This window comes from Poecilia formosa, unplaced genomic scaffold, assembly GCF_000485575.1.
Source record: "Poecilia formosa unplaced genomic scaffold, Poecilia_formosa-5.1.2 Scaffold172, whole genome shotgun sequence".
NCBI lineage: Eukaryota > Metazoa > Chordata > Actinopteri > Cyprinodontiformes > Poeciliidae > Poecilia > Poecilia formosa.
Window position 1 is genome coordinate 762,021 of NW_006800111.1, and position 16,531 is coordinate 778,551.

Sequence of the window (16,531 nt, forward strand, 5' to 3'; positions counted from 1 at the left end):
CTTCAGACTTCGGTCGTTCGTACTCTTCAGTTTTGGTGATAGAATACGCTTCAGGACTACAGTTAAGGACTTTGGCGTCCAGTTATTTATTTCGTTTTTCGGGAGGAGTTGGTGGAGATGGCGGTCGTCTTACTGCAGGCCCTAGAGCGGACGGAGTTGAACAAACTCCCGAAAGGCGTCCAGAACAAGCTGGAGAAGTTTGTAGCAGACCTGCAGAATGCTAACGAGGCGCTAAAGACGCAGCATGAGCGGTTCAAAGCAGACAGTGGTGAGTAACATCCACCTAGCCACTATTATAATTCACTGTTATTAGTGTTAAAATGATATAAACCAGTTGTAGACAACTCCTGACTGCTAGAATGTCTTTATTTGTGTCATTCGGTGTACAAACTAATGTCGTGTTTGATCCATTTTTGGATAAAAATCACCCTTTCTGTGCTAGCTGCGGTGCCATGCTAAAGGCTAACTTCGGCGATGGAGAGGGATTCCCACAGGCTCAGAAAACACCTTCTGATCACACAATGCTTAGGAATCTTCTGTTTGAAGGCTGAAATCACAAAATAATGCAAAATATTCTAAAATAATTTTTCGGTCTCTTAACAATATATCAGTATAAACGCCCAAGAGAGAGAGAGAGAGAAAAAACAGTGCTAATTCTAAATTAGTTTTTGTGCGGGGGATTTCATTCATGCTTCATGGAAACACTTAAATCTTATAGTCTCTAATATAAAAATATATATCATATATGTTTTAGGAAAATATGGCAGAGAAATGACATTGTCTAACTTTACATAGTATAGAGTGAAATTCTTAAAAGACAAGTAAAGAGAGTTCAAAGAGAGATAAAGTTTGGGAAACAGACCAATGAGTGGTACTGGGTGACACAGACATCATCCTGCAGACTATGGTAACACACTGTGGTGTAGAAAAAAAGTGTCTTTACTACAAAAATAAATAATGTGTTAATTAAAAATAATTGTCAACATCATAAATTGTGACAAAAGCAGCCATGTACATTCATTTTCATTCTATCACAAATTTGAAGCGCTAATAATATTCCTTTAAGCAATTTACACATTCTTTGTCAACCTTTTTTTCCACATAAAAAAATACTTTGATATTCTTTTGTATCCCTGCTTACCTGATTAATATTTTGTACCTGCAGAGCAACGATACTTTGACTTTGAGAAACAGCTGACAGAGAGCCAAGAACAGATCCTTTCTGCCACAAACGACCTGCAGATCCTGAAAGAGGAGAATAAAAAACTAAGTGAGTTCTCCTGTATTTATTATGTAACCAGTAAATCGGTTTCCTTACATTGCTAAACGTTTCATCTGAATGTTTCTCTTTGTGCAGATGAAGAGCTGAGCTCTCTGAAAGGAACAGAGGATGAGACCAGTGAAGAAAAACGACCACAACAGGTAAAGGAAATGAACAGTTTCCAAACCTAATGTTATTACTCCTCTCCCTGGTTGGTACTGATGGCTGAGTAATTTGCTGGATGTGACGGCTCTGCTCCTAAATATGATTAACATCATTTATTATTCCATTCAAAGTTATGTGATCTATTCTTATCTCTATTTTAAAGTTCTTTTCTAACCTTTTTGTCAGGATGAATTAATTAGTCCAAGAATATATCTTTTTTAAACCCAAAATGAAATTAATTACATACATATTTATTTAAAAAATGGGTTCAGCAAGGTAGATTCAGTGTATGGATAATGTGGGTCATTATGCAAATACAGCCAAACACAGTTATTTGTGGTCAGATGACACTTGAACTTACATCAGCATTTGGTCAAATGAAGCTTTGTTATAAACAAACATGGTTGTGTTAAAAGTGTGTTTTTAAGGTTTTTTGTTAGATCAATAAAGTCGTTCAAATTTTTTTTTGTTTTAATCACTGAAACAATAACAAATTAGATTTTTTCACTGTTATAGTACTGCATCTGTGTATTTTTAATTTTTTTTTTAATTTTTTTTTTTTTAATTTTTTTGCAGCAAACCAAGGCAAAGTATGAAATTGAGGCGGAGAAGAGAGAACTGGAGAGGCTGCTGGAGAAGAGAACGCAGGAGGTGGAGAACCTGACAGGTAACTTTGTCATTCAGGTCCTTGTTGAAATATTACAATGTGCTAATACGGCTTGATTTCCATTATTTTTCAAGAGATGCTTTCTCATCTCAGGTTTTTGTTTTGTAGCTGCAGAAGACTTGCCTTATTTCTCCTAAATTTGTGACATTTGTGTTTTTAGAGGACATGAAACGTCTGAATGAGAAGCTGACCGACACCAACAAACTAAAGATGGAGCTCCAGCTAAAGCTGGATGAAATACAGTCATCTACAGCCTCTGTGCAGGTCTGACAGCTTTTCTTCCGGTTCACAACGATGTACTACTTCTTACTGGTCTGTCGCATAAAATCCACTCGATGGGATTAAGGGTGTTAATGCTTTTACAAGGCAGTTTTATGAAGCCTAAGAGGCAGTTTACCTTCTAAAAGACAATATATCGCTGTAATTGTAGCACCGAGAGAAACGAATGGAGCAGGAGAAAGAGCTGCTGGAGAAGAAAGTTGATTGGTTAACTGCAGAGCTGTCGACCAAAACTGAGGAGTTACTGGACACCAACAGAGAGAAGGGGAAGGAGATACTGGAGCTGCAGGGCAGTCTGCAGAGCAGCAACGAGCAGGTGGCGAACAGCTAAACACAGATATGCTTCAGGCTTCTATGTTAGGGTTGGGTTTTGTTGTTCTGTTTAGCTTCCTAATGTCTTGTAATATTTCTCTTCAACAGGTGAGCAGACTTGAAAGTCAGCTCACTTCTCTGAAAGAACTTGGCGAAAGCCAAAGTAAAAGAGCTGAAGATCTCAACAACAAACTGAAACAGGTAATTAGTCCTAGTCCTAGATATGTACACTTGTTTTTAAGAGATTCCCCCCCTTATGTATGCTTATTTTTTTTTTCCTTTACCATCTGTCCCTCAAGGCAAAGGATGAACAGGTTGCTATGGAGGAGAAATATCGCGTTGAGCTCAACGCTCATGTAAAGTTGTCATCACTCTATAAGGTCAGAACCACTTAAATCTTAAAGCTCTTGATTACTGAGCACTAATTATTAAAAAAGAAAACTCGATGTGGGGTGATTCCTTCTGCAGGGAGCAGCGACTGACATGGAGGCAAAGAACCAGGAGCTGAGCAGAGCAGTGGAGGAGCTCAGCAAGCTGGTCAAAGAGACGGGAGAAGGTAGAACCTCTGAGTTTTTTTTTTTTTTACTTTAGCTTTCCATATGGCATTCATCTCTGATAACCTGCGATTGACCGACGTTACGACTTTTCAGCTAACAAGGGTCTGGAGAAGAAAGTTTCAGATGCTGAAGAGCAAAAAGTCAGAGTCGAGGCAGAACTCAGAGAGAAGATAAAGAAAATGGAGAAGGAGCTGGAAAATGCAACGACAAAGGCTGCCGGAAAAAACTGCTGTACGAATATTCACTCGCACGCTTTGCAGATGCCCGTGTTCGTTCTGTTGAAGGTGGAGCGTAGCAGTGCTAACTTTAGCGCTTATGTTCTGTGTTTTCCTCGTGCAGGCGGGTCGTCTTTGACAGAGGAGCAGCTGGACTCCATGTGTCCATCAGCCGCTGCCATCGCTGCAATTGTCAAGCCTGGCATGAAATTTTTTGATGTAAGAAATAAACCCAATTAACTGAAGTTGATTTTTGTACAGTTTTGGCTTAATTACTGCTCTAGTTGATCACCTACGAAATCAGCTTATGATTATTTCAGTAATCGATTAATTGTTTCAGCTTAGTTTGGCTAGAAATCAACATACATTTCTTTATTTCCAACCACTGAGAGAGTTTGGAGTTGAGTTTTTTTTTTTTATATTCAGACACCACTTTCCTGAGTAAAACATTCCCCGTCTGTGTTTCCCTTAGCTATATAACGCATACGCAGAGTGTCAGACCCAGCTTCAGCTTGAGAAGCAGGAGACGAGGAGGGTGAGCAAAGTCTTGGATGAAATAGTCCAGGAGGTGGAGTCCAAAGCTCCTGTGCTCAAGCGACAGAGAGAGGAGTACGAGAGCATGCAGAGGTCAATGGCTTCCCTATGCAACAAACTGGAACAAGCTCGAACGGTGCGTCAAGTTATTTGCCCATGAATTTATTCACTTGGTGGCATTAAGTGACGTCTTTCATAAATGGCAAAAACATTTTACGCCACCAGGAGATCTACCGTCTGCAAAAAGAGAAAGATGAAGCCAAGCAGAGCTACGACGCCATGGAGAGAGAGAAACTAAAGGCTGAGAGGCAACTGGAGGATTCGTCTGCACAGGTATCGGATATCCAGTGTGAATTCATAGCAGTAACCCAGATCTGGAGTTTAACGTGTTAAACCCACCTGGCCCAGCTGTGCAATCTCCTGGTCGAGTTGGAAGAAGCGCGCGGCAATCAGGTGTCCAAAGACGACGGCAGCTCCTCCGACATTTCCAGCACCTCGGAGGTGAACAGCTCGAGCCAGCTGTCGTTTCGCAGCGTGATGGAGCTGCAGAGACAGAACCAAAGCCTGCTGGGAAGACTACGGGAGCTGGAGGAGGAGAAGAGCAGGGAGCGGTCCAGGGAGGAAAACGCACGGTAAGAAATAAATCAGTTGGTTTTATTTCATTGGAAGCGTTTCACAGACGTTCTAAAAGAAAAGGCCTTCTTCTTTCTCTTCTTTTATCTCTGGTTGTAGCACAACGGAGCTGGAGTCTGTTGTGGATAAACTACAGAAGGAGGTGGAGCAGCTGAGAGAGCAGAGGAACCAGCAGAAACAGCTGGCCGACTCCAACGCTCGGCAGAGGGACATGTTCAAGGCTCTGCTGTCTCAGAGCACTGGCTTCAGCTTACCTCCTCAAGGTGACACCAGAGCTCTGATGGAAATATCCACTATTGTCCCTTATTGTACCAACAAAGGGGCAGACAAATGTAGTCACAGAATTTTTTTTTATAAAAACAAGAATAAGAAAATGTACAGAAATGGCAAATTTACAACTTAAAAGCATACTCTGATTAAACGAAAGATGCAACTGGAAGCATCTAATTAACAGAGGTCATAATTTCTTGTTTTTGTTGACAGGTCAGGAGTTGGTCCTCCGTCCTTCCGCCCCGGCTACTCGCTCCACTCCTCAGAGAGCCGCAGCCGCAGAGTCCAGCCAGACCGCTCACACAAAAGCTGCTCTAAAACAGGTTCGTGTTTTCACAATGCTTGGTTCTTTCCCTCATTTTATTGTTCTAACACGGTGAACGGATTACGGAAATCTCCTTCCAGTCTCCGCTCTGAAAGTAAATCTGTTCATTTCCAGCTCAACGACTCTTTCACCTTGTATAAGAAGGAGAAGGCTGAGAATGACCGGATGCTGAACGAAACTAACGACCGACTGCAGAAGCAGCTGGGGGAGCTCCGCTCCAGCCACGCCAAACTCACTTCGCAGCTGGACTTTAGTAACAAGAGGTTTGTTTTTGTTTTTGAAAAAAAAAAAAAAAATCCTGTTTCTGTCCTCAACTCCTAAAACATGTGTGCATCTATTTGTCCAGGTATGAGATTCTTCAGGAAACTGTGTCAGCTTACCGCAGAGAGATCAGCGCGCTACAGAAGAGTAACCAAACAATGGCCGCCACAGCTCAGCGGCACGAGCACAACATCCATACGATGGTCCTGGACCTGAGGAAGGCCAGTGAAAAACTGGCACTGGAACAGGTGAGGAGGGAGAAGAAGAATATTGGGAATATTGTTTTAAGTTTAAACATCAGATTGTATTGGAGCTTTCACAACTGGGAGCAAACGCTAATTTGTTGGATTGATGTAATAAAACTGCAAGACTCTGCAGTCTTGCAGTTATTGCTGACCAATAAAACATGGTCAGCAATAACCATGTTTTATTGGCTTTTTCGAATACTTGATTTGAGATTAAATTTAGGAATTCATAACTTAAAGGCCTGAGAAAATGGAAGAAAATAAAACTTGAGTCTCAATAGAGACTTTATTTTTAGTGGATAATTTTTGACATTTTAATTTTACCAATTAATTAGTTTCAATCAACTCAATATTTTTTGTGTACCTACATTTGTCTTCATAAAAGGATGACGTCTACCAAGTCTTATCCACATTTTAGCAGAAAAAAAAATGCTAGTTACAACTTTGAAAAGGTGGATTTGACAAGACTTGACCTTTGAATAGTTCACTATCTTTTGTAAAGTTTATATTTTACTTTTTCTCTCATCTGACTTTGCATTCATTTGTTGCTTTCTTTTTTTGCTTTATCTTTTAGCAAATACAGATATTTATTTTTTTTTAGTTAAATAAAACTTTACATTTGCCAGTTTATTTTGAGATCTTTTTCTTGAACTCTTGAAACAAGTTTTAACAAACTTCATTGCCAGATTGTGTTTATACCAGTAAGTCTGGTAAGATAAAAGTTGTGGATTTATTTCTGTACGTCATCAGTTTATGAACCACTAACAAGGACTGCGTTTTCTTTTCCCATCTTCCCGTTGATCTGCAGGTGCGTGTGGAGAACCTGACTAAAGAGAGAGACATGTTGCGGCAGGCAGAGTGTCGGATCAGTAAAGAGAAGGAAGCCGTCCTGGCTGAGCAACGCAACCAGAACCTTCTGCTGACCAACCTGAAGACCATACAGGTATCGAACCAAACTGGATCCCTTTTTTTTTCCTCTCTTCCTGTTTTACTAGGAAGGCTTTTTGGTGACTGTTTAAAATTAAATATTTCATCTAATTCAGTAAATTTCTTTTCTGATAATACACACTCATTTTCTTTTGAATCGTCTAATTTTGTCTTTGTTTTTCTCAAGTTGGCCATGGAGCGTACAGAGACAGAGACACGCCAGCGACTTAACAACAAAATCGAACAGCTGGAGGCTGAACTGGCCTCAATAAAGGCCAAGCTGGAGGAGGAAGTTGCTCAGAGACACGCCCTCGGACGAACCATGGATGTACATAAAATGTTTCTTTCTTTCGTTTTTTTCTTTCCTTAAAAGGATTCTTAAGCACAGCGTAGCTAGATCTTCAAGCACTATTTACTATAATTGTTTTTATTCTGCTCCTTCCTCCTGGATTCTAGGCCCAGTTATTGGAAGCAAAGAAGCAGCTGGAGACACAAAACATCTTGCTGCAGAAGACCAAGGAGCTGCTGCGTGGCTCTGAGCAGCAGGTGACCGCGCTGAAAGCTCAGCTGGCGTCTGCGTCTTCCTCCGAAGCCGCCACCGCCTCCAGCATCACAACCACCCCGATTATCCGATCTGCCGCCCTGCGGGCTCCACTCAGAGGTGCGTATGTTTGCACGTGATACGTCCAGCTCTTAGAGACAAACCTTTGAGTTTCGGTGATGACGGTGTTTGCGGCTCTGCTCGTCTCCCGCAGTGCACTCCCCAGTCCCAGCAGCCTCTCCGCAGCCCAGCCAATCAGAGCAGGAGCTTTCGGACCTGAAGGCTCAACTACGAAGTGCCGAGGAACAGAACGCTGAGCTGGCGGAGCAGCTGAAGAACGCTAACGCCACGGTGGAACAGTACCGATCTGTAGTTCTAACTCTGGAAGACAGCTTGAAGAAAGAAAAGGAGGTAGACGACACAATCATCCCAAGTTTTCTGAATGTAGTAAAGTAAACACAGACGTACTCAATGTTTCCGTCTTTTCTTCAGTCGCGCTCTCCTCTGGAGGTCCGACTGAAGCAGTCAGAGGATGTGCAGAAGCAGCTGGAGAAGAAGATGCTAGAGGTGGAGAAGCTGAAGCAGCAGGAGCTGGAGGAGAGGAAGAAGGCTGTGGATGCGGTGGAGAAACAGGTAAGACGGTACAGGAGGAGATGAGGGGCCACCTGCTCCCTTTGGCATTTTAAGACAATGTCTTCCTGAAATCGAACAAGATTTTAGATTAACTCAGTGATCCACTCTGATATTATCCAGAGTAAAAGGCGATGCAAACTTCTCATGCTCATCAGTTTTTCTAAAAACTGTCATCAGTGAAAAACACTACTTAAACAACTTTTCAGTATATTTTTTAAATATTTTCTGTCAGAAAATACAAACCTTTTTAGATCTGTTGACAACATACTCATTTAGGGTGTTTTAGCACCTCGTAGTTCAGTAGACTCAGTTCAGTTGGGGACAAAAGCTCCAACATTTGTTACATTTTCAGCTGGTGTGGTTCCCTTTCAAACAAACCAAACCCTTTGAAAATCCTTTTCCTCTCTTCACTTGTGGAGGAGAGGACAAGGATTTTCTGCAGAAGGAAACGTAATAAAAACCTCTGAAGAAGACACCGAGTACAACTTCATCACAAAATGTCAACAAAATAATGGAGCAGCGTCAGATTTTAGCGATTGTGGGATTTCTCTTTTGTCTTTGGCCAAAAACTCTACAAGTAATTTTTCCTGCTAGTCCTCGACTCTTGGATTTGTATTAGTTTGGTGTTCACATTTGAATTCGAACCGGACCAGAGTTCACTTCAACTGAACCGAGACCGAGGTTTGTTGTTGGAGCAGAGTTTGCTTTTTTGGTTAGCGCCAGAGTTTGATTGCACATTCGCACCTCGTCAAACAAACCGGACTTTCTAGACCAAAGAACTAGAATCTGATTAAAGTGGATTAAACAAGGCTGGTGGGAACGCACCCTTAAAATATCGACCCTCACTTAGATTAATAAGAACACTTTTAATTGCTTAGTTGGGTGTTTATTTGATAAATGTTTTCTTGTGTATTTTCTAGCCTGTTGTAGTTATAGATGAGTCATTCGGAGTGAGTCTAAACCTGATTTGTTTGTCGAGGTTTTGGAGCTGCAGCGCCATCTGAAGGCCAGTCAGACAGAACAGCAGGACGCCCTAGAGAGAGCTGCCGCCGCCGTCACACAGGAACAGAAAGCCACACAGAACAGCCTGCTGCAGGTCCATTTTAAAGAAACCAGCTTCTTAAAATTCCAGCTTGATCTGTCCAGAAATCAGGCTTCACTCAAACTCTGTTCTTCCCTCAGACTAAGCTAGCTGGCGAGGCGCAGGCCAAGTACGAACGAGAGCTGATGCTTCATGCTGCCGATGTGGAGGCTCTGCAGCAGCTGAAGAAAACATCCCAGCAGGAAGCGGCACGCAAGAGGGAGATCGAAGAAGAACTGAAGAAAGCTACCTCCCTCCTACAAGTCAAAACTAATGTCTGGAGTACAGTGGAGAAGCGACTAAAGGTGCAGCCGTCTTTGATGTGTTCTTAGGCTGAAAGATGTATATTACATTAGCCTTTGATTGGTCGAAACAAATTTACTTCCACTCTTTTGCAGGAAGAGCTGTCCAGTATGAAATCTCGCTTTGAGGAACTGGGAAAACAAAATACTCTCCTGCACCAGGAGATGGATGAAATGGCTGCCAGGAGTCGCCAGCAGCAGCAGCAGCAGCAGCAGCAGCAGCAGCTGGACCTTTCGTTTAGTGAGGAAGGGAAAACCACTGAACAGATTCTGGAAATCCTTAGGTGAGCTGGGTTCACTGCATATGCTTTAACACGAGTGTTGCCAAATAATTATGCAACTTCTTAAACAAAAATGACTTTTTTGAGAATAATTAACTCCTTGATCATTAAGGTTAATATGTGGTCCAGTGGATTTTAGTTGTTTTTTCTTCCAGCCAAAGGGGTTATTTCATTTTTTTTAATTTTTTTTTTTATCTCAAGTTCCTTCTTGGTTTTGAATCCAGGGTTGTTTGGATTGGATGCCAAATAAAGCACTGTTTTTTGTATACCGTATTTTCCGCACTATAAGGCGCACCTAAAAACCTTCAATTTCCTCAAAAGCCAACAGTGCGCCTTATAATCCGGTGCGCTTTATGGAACAATATTGAGCCACAACAGGTCTAGCAACTACGGTAAGCAGCCGCCGACTTCATTTTCGCTCCTAGAAGAAGCGTGCAGTGCATGCTGGGATAGTTGTCAGAACGCTGGTTTATTAATAGAGTTTGACTGACCTATCAACCTACTGACCGTCTAGAATCAGGTCGTCTGAAGGTCATTTAGCACCACGTTCTCCACGAACACGCTGTGCGCCAATGGAGAAGGGTGACCATTGTCCGGCCACGCCTCGGCCCAGTCGCGGAAGGCTCTCCTCGCCGACCGGAGTCGGACTGTTTTGTTGACATTCCCTTTTAGTGCAGCTCCATCTAGTGGATGTATAACGTAACTCCAGCCTCTTCTGTAACGTCTATTCTATGTGCCTTATAGTGCGGAAAATACAGTATTTTGGGAATTGAAATGAAGCTATTATGAATCATAAGCTGTGGTTTATGAAATTTTTATTTTCAGTCCAGATTTCTGAGGTGTTAACCGTTTTTCCTGTCAATTGACGGAGTGAAACAGCAGTGCTTTAGTGATTGTTTTACTTTGTGCCAGGTAAAGGTTGCCGAGTTCAGTGTGTTTGCATGTTGTTCAGGTTTGTGCGTCGTGAGAAGGAGATTGCCGTCGCTCAGTGCGAGGCGTCTGAAGGAGAGGCTCTTCGCTACAAACAGCAAGTCGAGCACAAAGACAGAGAACTGAAGGAGCTGCAGGAAGCTCTAAATGCCGAGAGGGAGAGGATGCAAGTACGAGACTGAATGACTTCTTTGACCTCTTTTATCCTTTTGTCTTGCCTTTGACAAATGCAGAAATGCTTTTCAGGAAAAGTAAAGCCAGAATAAATAGTAATGATAAATGTCTGGTGGTCTAAACTTTCCCCAGTTGACCAGCAAGACTCTGTGTGAGCAGCAGGAACAGCTGAAGAAGATGGAGAGCATCAGTGCTCTGCAAGAAACCAACAGGATGCTGAAACTGGACCGAGATAAGCTGGAGCTGGAGCTTCAGCAGGCTCAGGCTAAAGTAAGAACCAAGCGCTAACTTTCATACTGTCTCTTGCTGCCTCTGGTTGTCCACAGTTAACTTTTTTTCATTACAATGAAAAGAGTATCATTGGTATTTCAGTTGTACTGAAATGTTGCATTACAGATGCTTAATTGAAGACATTTAAGACGTTGATCATAAATGCTTTCTTCCTTCAAGGTAACAAAGCTACAGTCAGACATCGCCCCCCTGCATAACTCTCTGTCCATACTGTCGGAGAAAAATGGCTCCCTGCAGGCTGACAAGAGGCTACTGGAGGACGACCTCAAACGCTGGAAGGCTAAAGTTCAAGTAAGAAGGAAACGGTTGCTCTTTTGGTGTTTTATCAACAGTGGTCCAGGTCTCAGCTGTAGAATAGGTTTTGTGTTATAATGTGGGAAAACTTAGAATGTTCTAGAGTTTTTGAGTCCGTCTTCAAATAGCAAACAAGCCTGGCTGTATTTTCAAATGTCCATCAAAGGTCCCACACTTGCATCTCTCCTTCATGCTGTAAATTCTTATTGAACTGTTTTCTTATTTGTGCTTTAAAAATGAGCTAAAAAAAGGCTAAAATTGTGCAGAATAGTAGAAAATCAGGTGAACTCAAAGATTTATCGGGTAACAAGGTTTCTTTTTAGTTGCCATTTTACAGAACTTGGATATTTGTGTGAATGGAAAATTATTCTTGTCTTTACATATATGTACTTGTGGTGTGTTTTTTTTTCCACTGTGTTGCTGTCTCTGTCTTAATTTCTTTTCAGTTTGAGTAAATTTCAGTCTTTGTGTCCACAGCACCTGGTCAGCCAACAAAAAGAGGGAGACGCTGAGGAGAAACAGAAGATCACAGCTGAAAAAGAGGCACAGCAGAAACGCGTAGCGCAGCTTATTGAAGAGGCGGCTAAGCTGAGGACCGAGCTGGCCAGGTACAACACGCCTCACTGCCGCACTTTGTGGAGCTGCAGAACACAAAGAGGCACACGGTTTTATTTTTGCTCCTCTGGTTCTGTTTTGTGATTTAGATCCAACGCCAGCAGTAATTCAGCTCAGGCCCAGCTTCAAGGGCTCAAAGACTCCGTGGTCCGCTTGACATCGGAAAAAGATTCTCTGAAGAAAGACCTGGAAACCAAAAACAATGAAATTCTGGAGAAGAACAGGACCATCACTCAGGTGAAGAAGATTGGACGCCGCTACAAGACTCAGTACGAGGAGCTGAAAGCCCAGAATGATAAGGTAGGAAGGAGATCCTGGAAGCACTTTGGTCAAATAACGATTGATGGCCTGATATTAATCAATACAGAGATATAATACCTTTTATATGCTTATTTCCACTAATACTGGTGCTTATCAACTGGTTGTGTGTGAAGGATTTATGTTAAAAATGGATTCATTTCAGCCTGAGCTTGTTTTACTTTTGTGAACATCTGACACAGCTTCACTTTTTACTTTGTTTCTATAAAAAATCAAAATGTAGTTCTAAAAATCTAATTCAATTTTAACCAGTAGTGGAGTTAAAAATATGCAAATATGTTATTTAGTTTAGATTATGTCTACCTAATTTCATGGCTTCGGGTTTTAGTCGGGGAATAACATCTCTCTAAAGCAGTGTGTTGTAATTTTAGTGGGTCTTTTAATTGTTCCTCTCTTTATTTCTGTTTAATCTTTGACCTATGCTAATGGAGTAGAAACCTCTGTGACTTTACAGACCTAATGTTGAAGAGAGTGAATGAAAGATGCAGTGATTAATAATCAGTTTGGGTTCCAGACGGCCGGGGAAACTTCTGGAAAGGACGACCTGAAGAAGACCCAGGATGAGATACAAACTCTGAAGGAGGAAGCTCAGAAAAGGCAGGCGGAGGTGAGTTCAAAAGATGGATGCAATTTAAGAGTTTGTGAAAAAGGGAGCATCATTTGGAAAAAAAAAATTAGACATACATGGTTAATTTAGTTAAGCATTCCTCGTTCAGGATTTTCCTGAGCAGAACCAAGTATGTTGAGTTAAAATGGCATTCTTAGCTCATTTAGACAAAGAATTTGATTAAGAAGGGTTATAACTCATTTGGAAATTTAGTCCTTTTATCCCTCAAATAGCTGTGAATGTTATTACATTTTATAGATGCAAATTCTCTGTAAAATATGGATATAATTTACAAATATTTAGTTTGACTCCAGATCATGTTTGTGTAATTATTTGTACGAGATGATTTTGGGGAAAGCACAGTGACCTTTTAATGCTTTTTTTGTTTGTTTGTTTTGTTTTCCTCCATCAGGCTCAGAAGTTTCAGCAGGACTTGGAAGCGGCTCAGAAGGAACATCAGCAGAGCAAAGAAAAACTCCAGGAGCTCCAAACGCAGCTCACGCAGAGCCAGAACGAGCTGACACAGGTGACACACACAGACAGAAAGATGCTTTAGGGCTTGTTTGTGTTATTTTGCATTCTACTGTGGTCCAGTGGTTAGCACTACTGTAATCCCAAACTGTGGTCTCACCACATGCAGTTTGCATGTTCTCTCCGTGAATGAAAGAGTGAAATTCATTTTAAAAGCTTTTTTTTTAACAGCGCACTGAGGTTGGACGAAATGCAAAATTTTCCCAACCGATATTTGTTAGTCAAATGAATGATAATAGGTCATATATTCGCTCAGGAGATGTTTGGACTTTGTAAACATACACAGACTGATTTGACAATTTAGAACAAAAATGTCCAAAAGTGGAGGAATTGGTTGCCAAAATATACAGAGTTGCCTGTTTGGGATTGCTTTGGTTTTAAAGAGCTAAACCACAGGATGTTTGTTAGCGCAGTTTCAGCAAAGGACTTGTAGCTGCACAAGTTTTACACTTAAAGGTGAACATGCTTGTTTTCCTTGTCAAACTATTTCCAAAAGAAAATTCCTGTTTTCCTTTTTTTGGCTAATTCCGTATAGTTTTAGATGTTTCCATCAAGTATTTATTTTGAATGTGCCAGCGTGTTTAAAAGAATATGAAACTGCTGCAGAGATTTTTAATTTTTTTAATTTTTTTTTTATGGAAGTGCACACATTCACTGAAGAGTTTTTTTAATGTATTTTTTTCCTACTTGAATCCATGAAACAGGTAGTAATATTCACAGATAGTAATATTCTTCTGTTACCTCTATTTTCCATTGTGGTTATTGTTTAAATAAATCTATTTTCCGTTATAAATCTGAGTAAATAAATTACTGCTGCACTTTGGGGCATTTTGGTGAAAATAAAAGCTTTGCTTGCAGCTGGAAGGAGTTTGTGCGGCATTAAAATGCGTCTTTTGATTCTAATCAAGCATTGTTGGTGTCGCAGTCGAGATTAACCTCGTAAGCCAAAAAGGGCTTGTTGTGACGAAATAAAACTTTGGCTTATTTACTGGGGAAAAACAAAACCGATAAAAGTTTTCCGAGGAGGGGTTTTTGTTTTCTTCTACTGAACTCATCTGAACCGGTTTTGGTTCAAAGTTACAGGTGTAAGCCAGAGATGTGCATAAACTGGTATAAGCTGGAGAGAAACTCAAGGATGAGGAGAACAGAAAGGAAGGTTCTCCCATTCTGAAGGGATATGCAAAATAATTGCATGTTTTTAAGTTTCACTTCTTCTCCAGCTTGATCTCAGGGAATCAATGATTTTTCAATTTACTCTGACTTTCAAGTAAAATATGTAAAGACAAATGCACATTTCTCTGATTGATTCAGTTTCTCTCTCCCATCAATAAGAGCTTATTCAAAACAGGCTCAGCCCATCATTGATGATCTATAAATGTGTCTAGCCTTTGAAAGCGCTTTAGCGCGACACCACATTTCAGCAGGATGCCGTCAGATGTTATCTCTAATTTTAATGGACATAAGCTGCTCAAAATCATTTTTTCCTTTTTTTTTTTACCTGTTTAGGCCCAGTCCCAGCTGACTCAGGCCCAGACCCAGTTGCAGCAGAATCAGAGCCAGCTGGCCCTGAAGCAGAAAGTATTTGACCAATTAAAAAACCAACTTCAGCAGGTGAGACTAAAACCGTTCTAGGACTTTGCTCTGTTTAGTGAAGTAAACAAAACATTTCTCCGTTTACGTTTGTGTTATGCAATTGTGTTTATGCTTTTAATACAGCATATCCTTCCCTCCTGATTGTAGACACAGATTAAGCTGAAATCAGTCCAGTCTCTGGCCCAGGCCCGGCAGAACCAGATGCAGCAGATGCAGGAGGAGCTTCAGCAGGCTAAAGAGGCCGTCCAGCAGAACGCTGCTAAAGAGAAGGAGCTCCAGCAGAACCATGGTCAGGAGGTCAGCAACCTGAAGACCTCTCTGAGTCGAGCCGAAAACAAGGTGAGTCAGAGTTAACTTTTTCTAAACACACCATTTCTTTTTTTAAAAGGTATCTGATCATTTTTCTTCTTCATCTGATGTCCTCCACTAGGTGGCTGAGCTTCAAATCCGACTGGACAACCTGCAGAAGGTTTGCTGCTTCTGATGTGTGCACAAAATATTTTCCAAAAGTTAATTTAATGATGCATGTGTGTAAACAGGCATTGTTTCATAACTCAGTTAAACTTGCATTAGGAATATTTACCTGCCAGATCCAGTTGTACATGTTGTGTTCATTTATTTTCTTTTACTTTTTTGTGTGTTTTCAAGACCATTTCTGAGCGTGAAGCAGAGATTATGAAACTGCAGGAGCAGCTAATTGAAGCTAAGCATGCTCATGAAGCTAACCAATCAGCACTTGCCACCCAGATTTCCCAGTCTACCCAGTCTACCCAGGCCAGTGACTCCACAGCTGCTGGAGATTTCAGTCAGACAATGCATGATGAGCTGACCAAACTCAAACAGGAGGTGCTCGCTTTAAATATTATGCAATCCATTCTTGACTGGTTTCTTCTGCACCTTCATGAAGACATAAGTAAAAACAATAGTTGTATTAATGTTTGAATCTTATTTAATCTGTTCTCTCCTGCAGCTTTCTGAGAGTAAGAACAGAGAAGATCAGCTCAAACTGCAGATGGCTGAGAAAGAGGAGAAGACCAAAAAGGCCATTCTGGGAGCCAAATTAAAAATCAACCAAGTAAACAGTAAGTTGGACCTGAAAATATTTTGACGATATAACTAACCGCATGTAGTTGTTTGATTGTTTACGAAGCCTGCTGCTTTGAGCGTCTGGACCTTTCACCTGCAGGCGCCAAAGAGCAGCTCAGCCAGGAGAACGAGGAGCTGAAGCAGAGCAAAGAGGAGCTGGAGGTCAGGATGAACGCCCTCAAGTCTCAGTACGAAGGACGACTTCTTCGAATGGACAGAGAGCTGAGAGAACTGAGAGAAACACAAGCGCACTCCGATGGGCGGGAGGAAACTCAGGATCAGGGCGGAGCCAAGGTGCATCATGGACTTCTTCACATAACTACGAATAAAAAAAAAAAACACCCAGTGGTTTTTATTTCACTTTTATTTATTCTTTTTGGTGGTTGTGTTTTATTAAAAGGATATTTAAAATATCTTCCAGTTCCTGTGTGGAGTTTTAGACTTCGAGAGGGCATTATCGATACATTACTTGAAAACAGCGATATTATTGTTTATCGGAATAATTTCTGGGACAATTTATAATCCAGTAAAATTTATTGTGATATGGCTATCGAATATGTTTGTTAAAATACTGCATCTTGTTTTATGTGCTAAAATTAGCAG

The 16,531-nt window shown here is 41.1% G+C and overlaps 1 protein-coding gene across 2 annotated transcripts in view; it reads left to right on the plus strand.

Annotated features, from left to right (window-relative positions):
- tpra (translocated promoter region a, nuclear basket protein) overlaps positions 1-16,531 on the plus strand; it is a 24,193-nt gene continuing 7,662 nt past the window's right edge. For both annotated transcript variants that reach the window (XM_007565114.2, XM_007565116.2), the window contains exons 1-39: positions 1-268; positions 1,166-1,270; positions 1,358-1,422; positions 2,003-2,093; positions 2,254-2,357; positions 2,524-2,688; positions 2,793-2,885; positions 2,984-3,064; positions 3,153-3,240; positions 3,335-3,472; positions 3,581-3,675; positions 3,929-4,126; positions 4,216-4,323; positions 4,399-4,622; positions 4,723-4,886; positions 5,107-5,216; positions 5,333-5,481; positions 5,565-5,727; positions 6,533-6,667; positions 6,839-6,979; positions 7,108-7,312; positions 7,407-7,603; positions 7,685-7,825; positions 8,805-8,921; positions 9,008-9,211; positions 9,305-9,492; positions 10,442-10,589; positions 10,726-10,863; positions 11,044-11,175; positions 11,656-11,786; positions 11,883-12,093; positions 12,626-12,718; positions 13,131-13,244; positions 14,756-14,860; positions 14,990-15,181; positions 15,273-15,311; positions 15,491-15,688; positions 15,813-15,924; positions 16,029-16,222. In XM_007565114.2, coding sequence (XP_007565176.1) covers positions 118-268; positions 1,166-1,270; positions 1,358-1,422; positions 2,003-2,093; positions 2,254-2,357; positions 2,524-2,688; positions 2,793-2,885; positions 2,984-3,064; positions 3,153-3,240; positions 3,335-3,472; positions 3,581-3,675; positions 3,929-4,126; positions 4,216-4,323; positions 4,399-4,622; positions 4,723-4,886; positions 5,107-5,216; positions 5,333-5,481; positions 5,565-5,727; positions 6,533-6,667; positions 6,839-6,979; positions 7,108-7,312; positions 7,407-7,603; positions 7,685-7,825; positions 8,805-8,921; positions 9,008-9,211; positions 9,305-9,492; positions 10,442-10,589; positions 10,726-10,863; positions 11,044-11,175; positions 11,656-11,786; positions 11,883-12,093; positions 12,626-12,718; positions 13,131-13,244; positions 14,756-14,860; positions 14,990-15,181; positions 15,273-15,311; positions 15,491-15,688; positions 15,813-15,924; positions 16,029-16,222 — 5,427 coding nt within the window. In that variant the 5' untranslated portion in view covers positions 1-117. The remainder of the gene's footprint in view (positions 269-1,165; positions 1,271-1,357; positions 1,423-2,002; positions 2,094-2,253; positions 2,358-2,523; positions 2,689-2,792; positions 2,886-2,983; positions 3,065-3,152; positions 3,241-3,334; positions 3,473-3,580; positions 3,676-3,928; positions 4,127-4,215; positions 4,324-4,398; positions 4,623-4,722; positions 4,887-5,106; positions 5,217-5,332; positions 5,482-5,564; positions 5,728-6,532; positions 6,668-6,838; positions 6,980-7,107; positions 7,313-7,406; positions 7,604-7,684; positions 7,826-8,804; positions 8,922-9,007; positions 9,212-9,304; positions 9,493-10,441; positions 10,590-10,725; positions 10,864-11,043; positions 11,176-11,655; positions 11,787-11,882; positions 12,094-12,625; positions 12,719-13,130; positions 13,245-14,755; positions 14,861-14,989; positions 15,182-15,272; positions 15,312-15,490; positions 15,689-15,812; positions 15,925-16,028; positions 16,223-16,531) is intronic.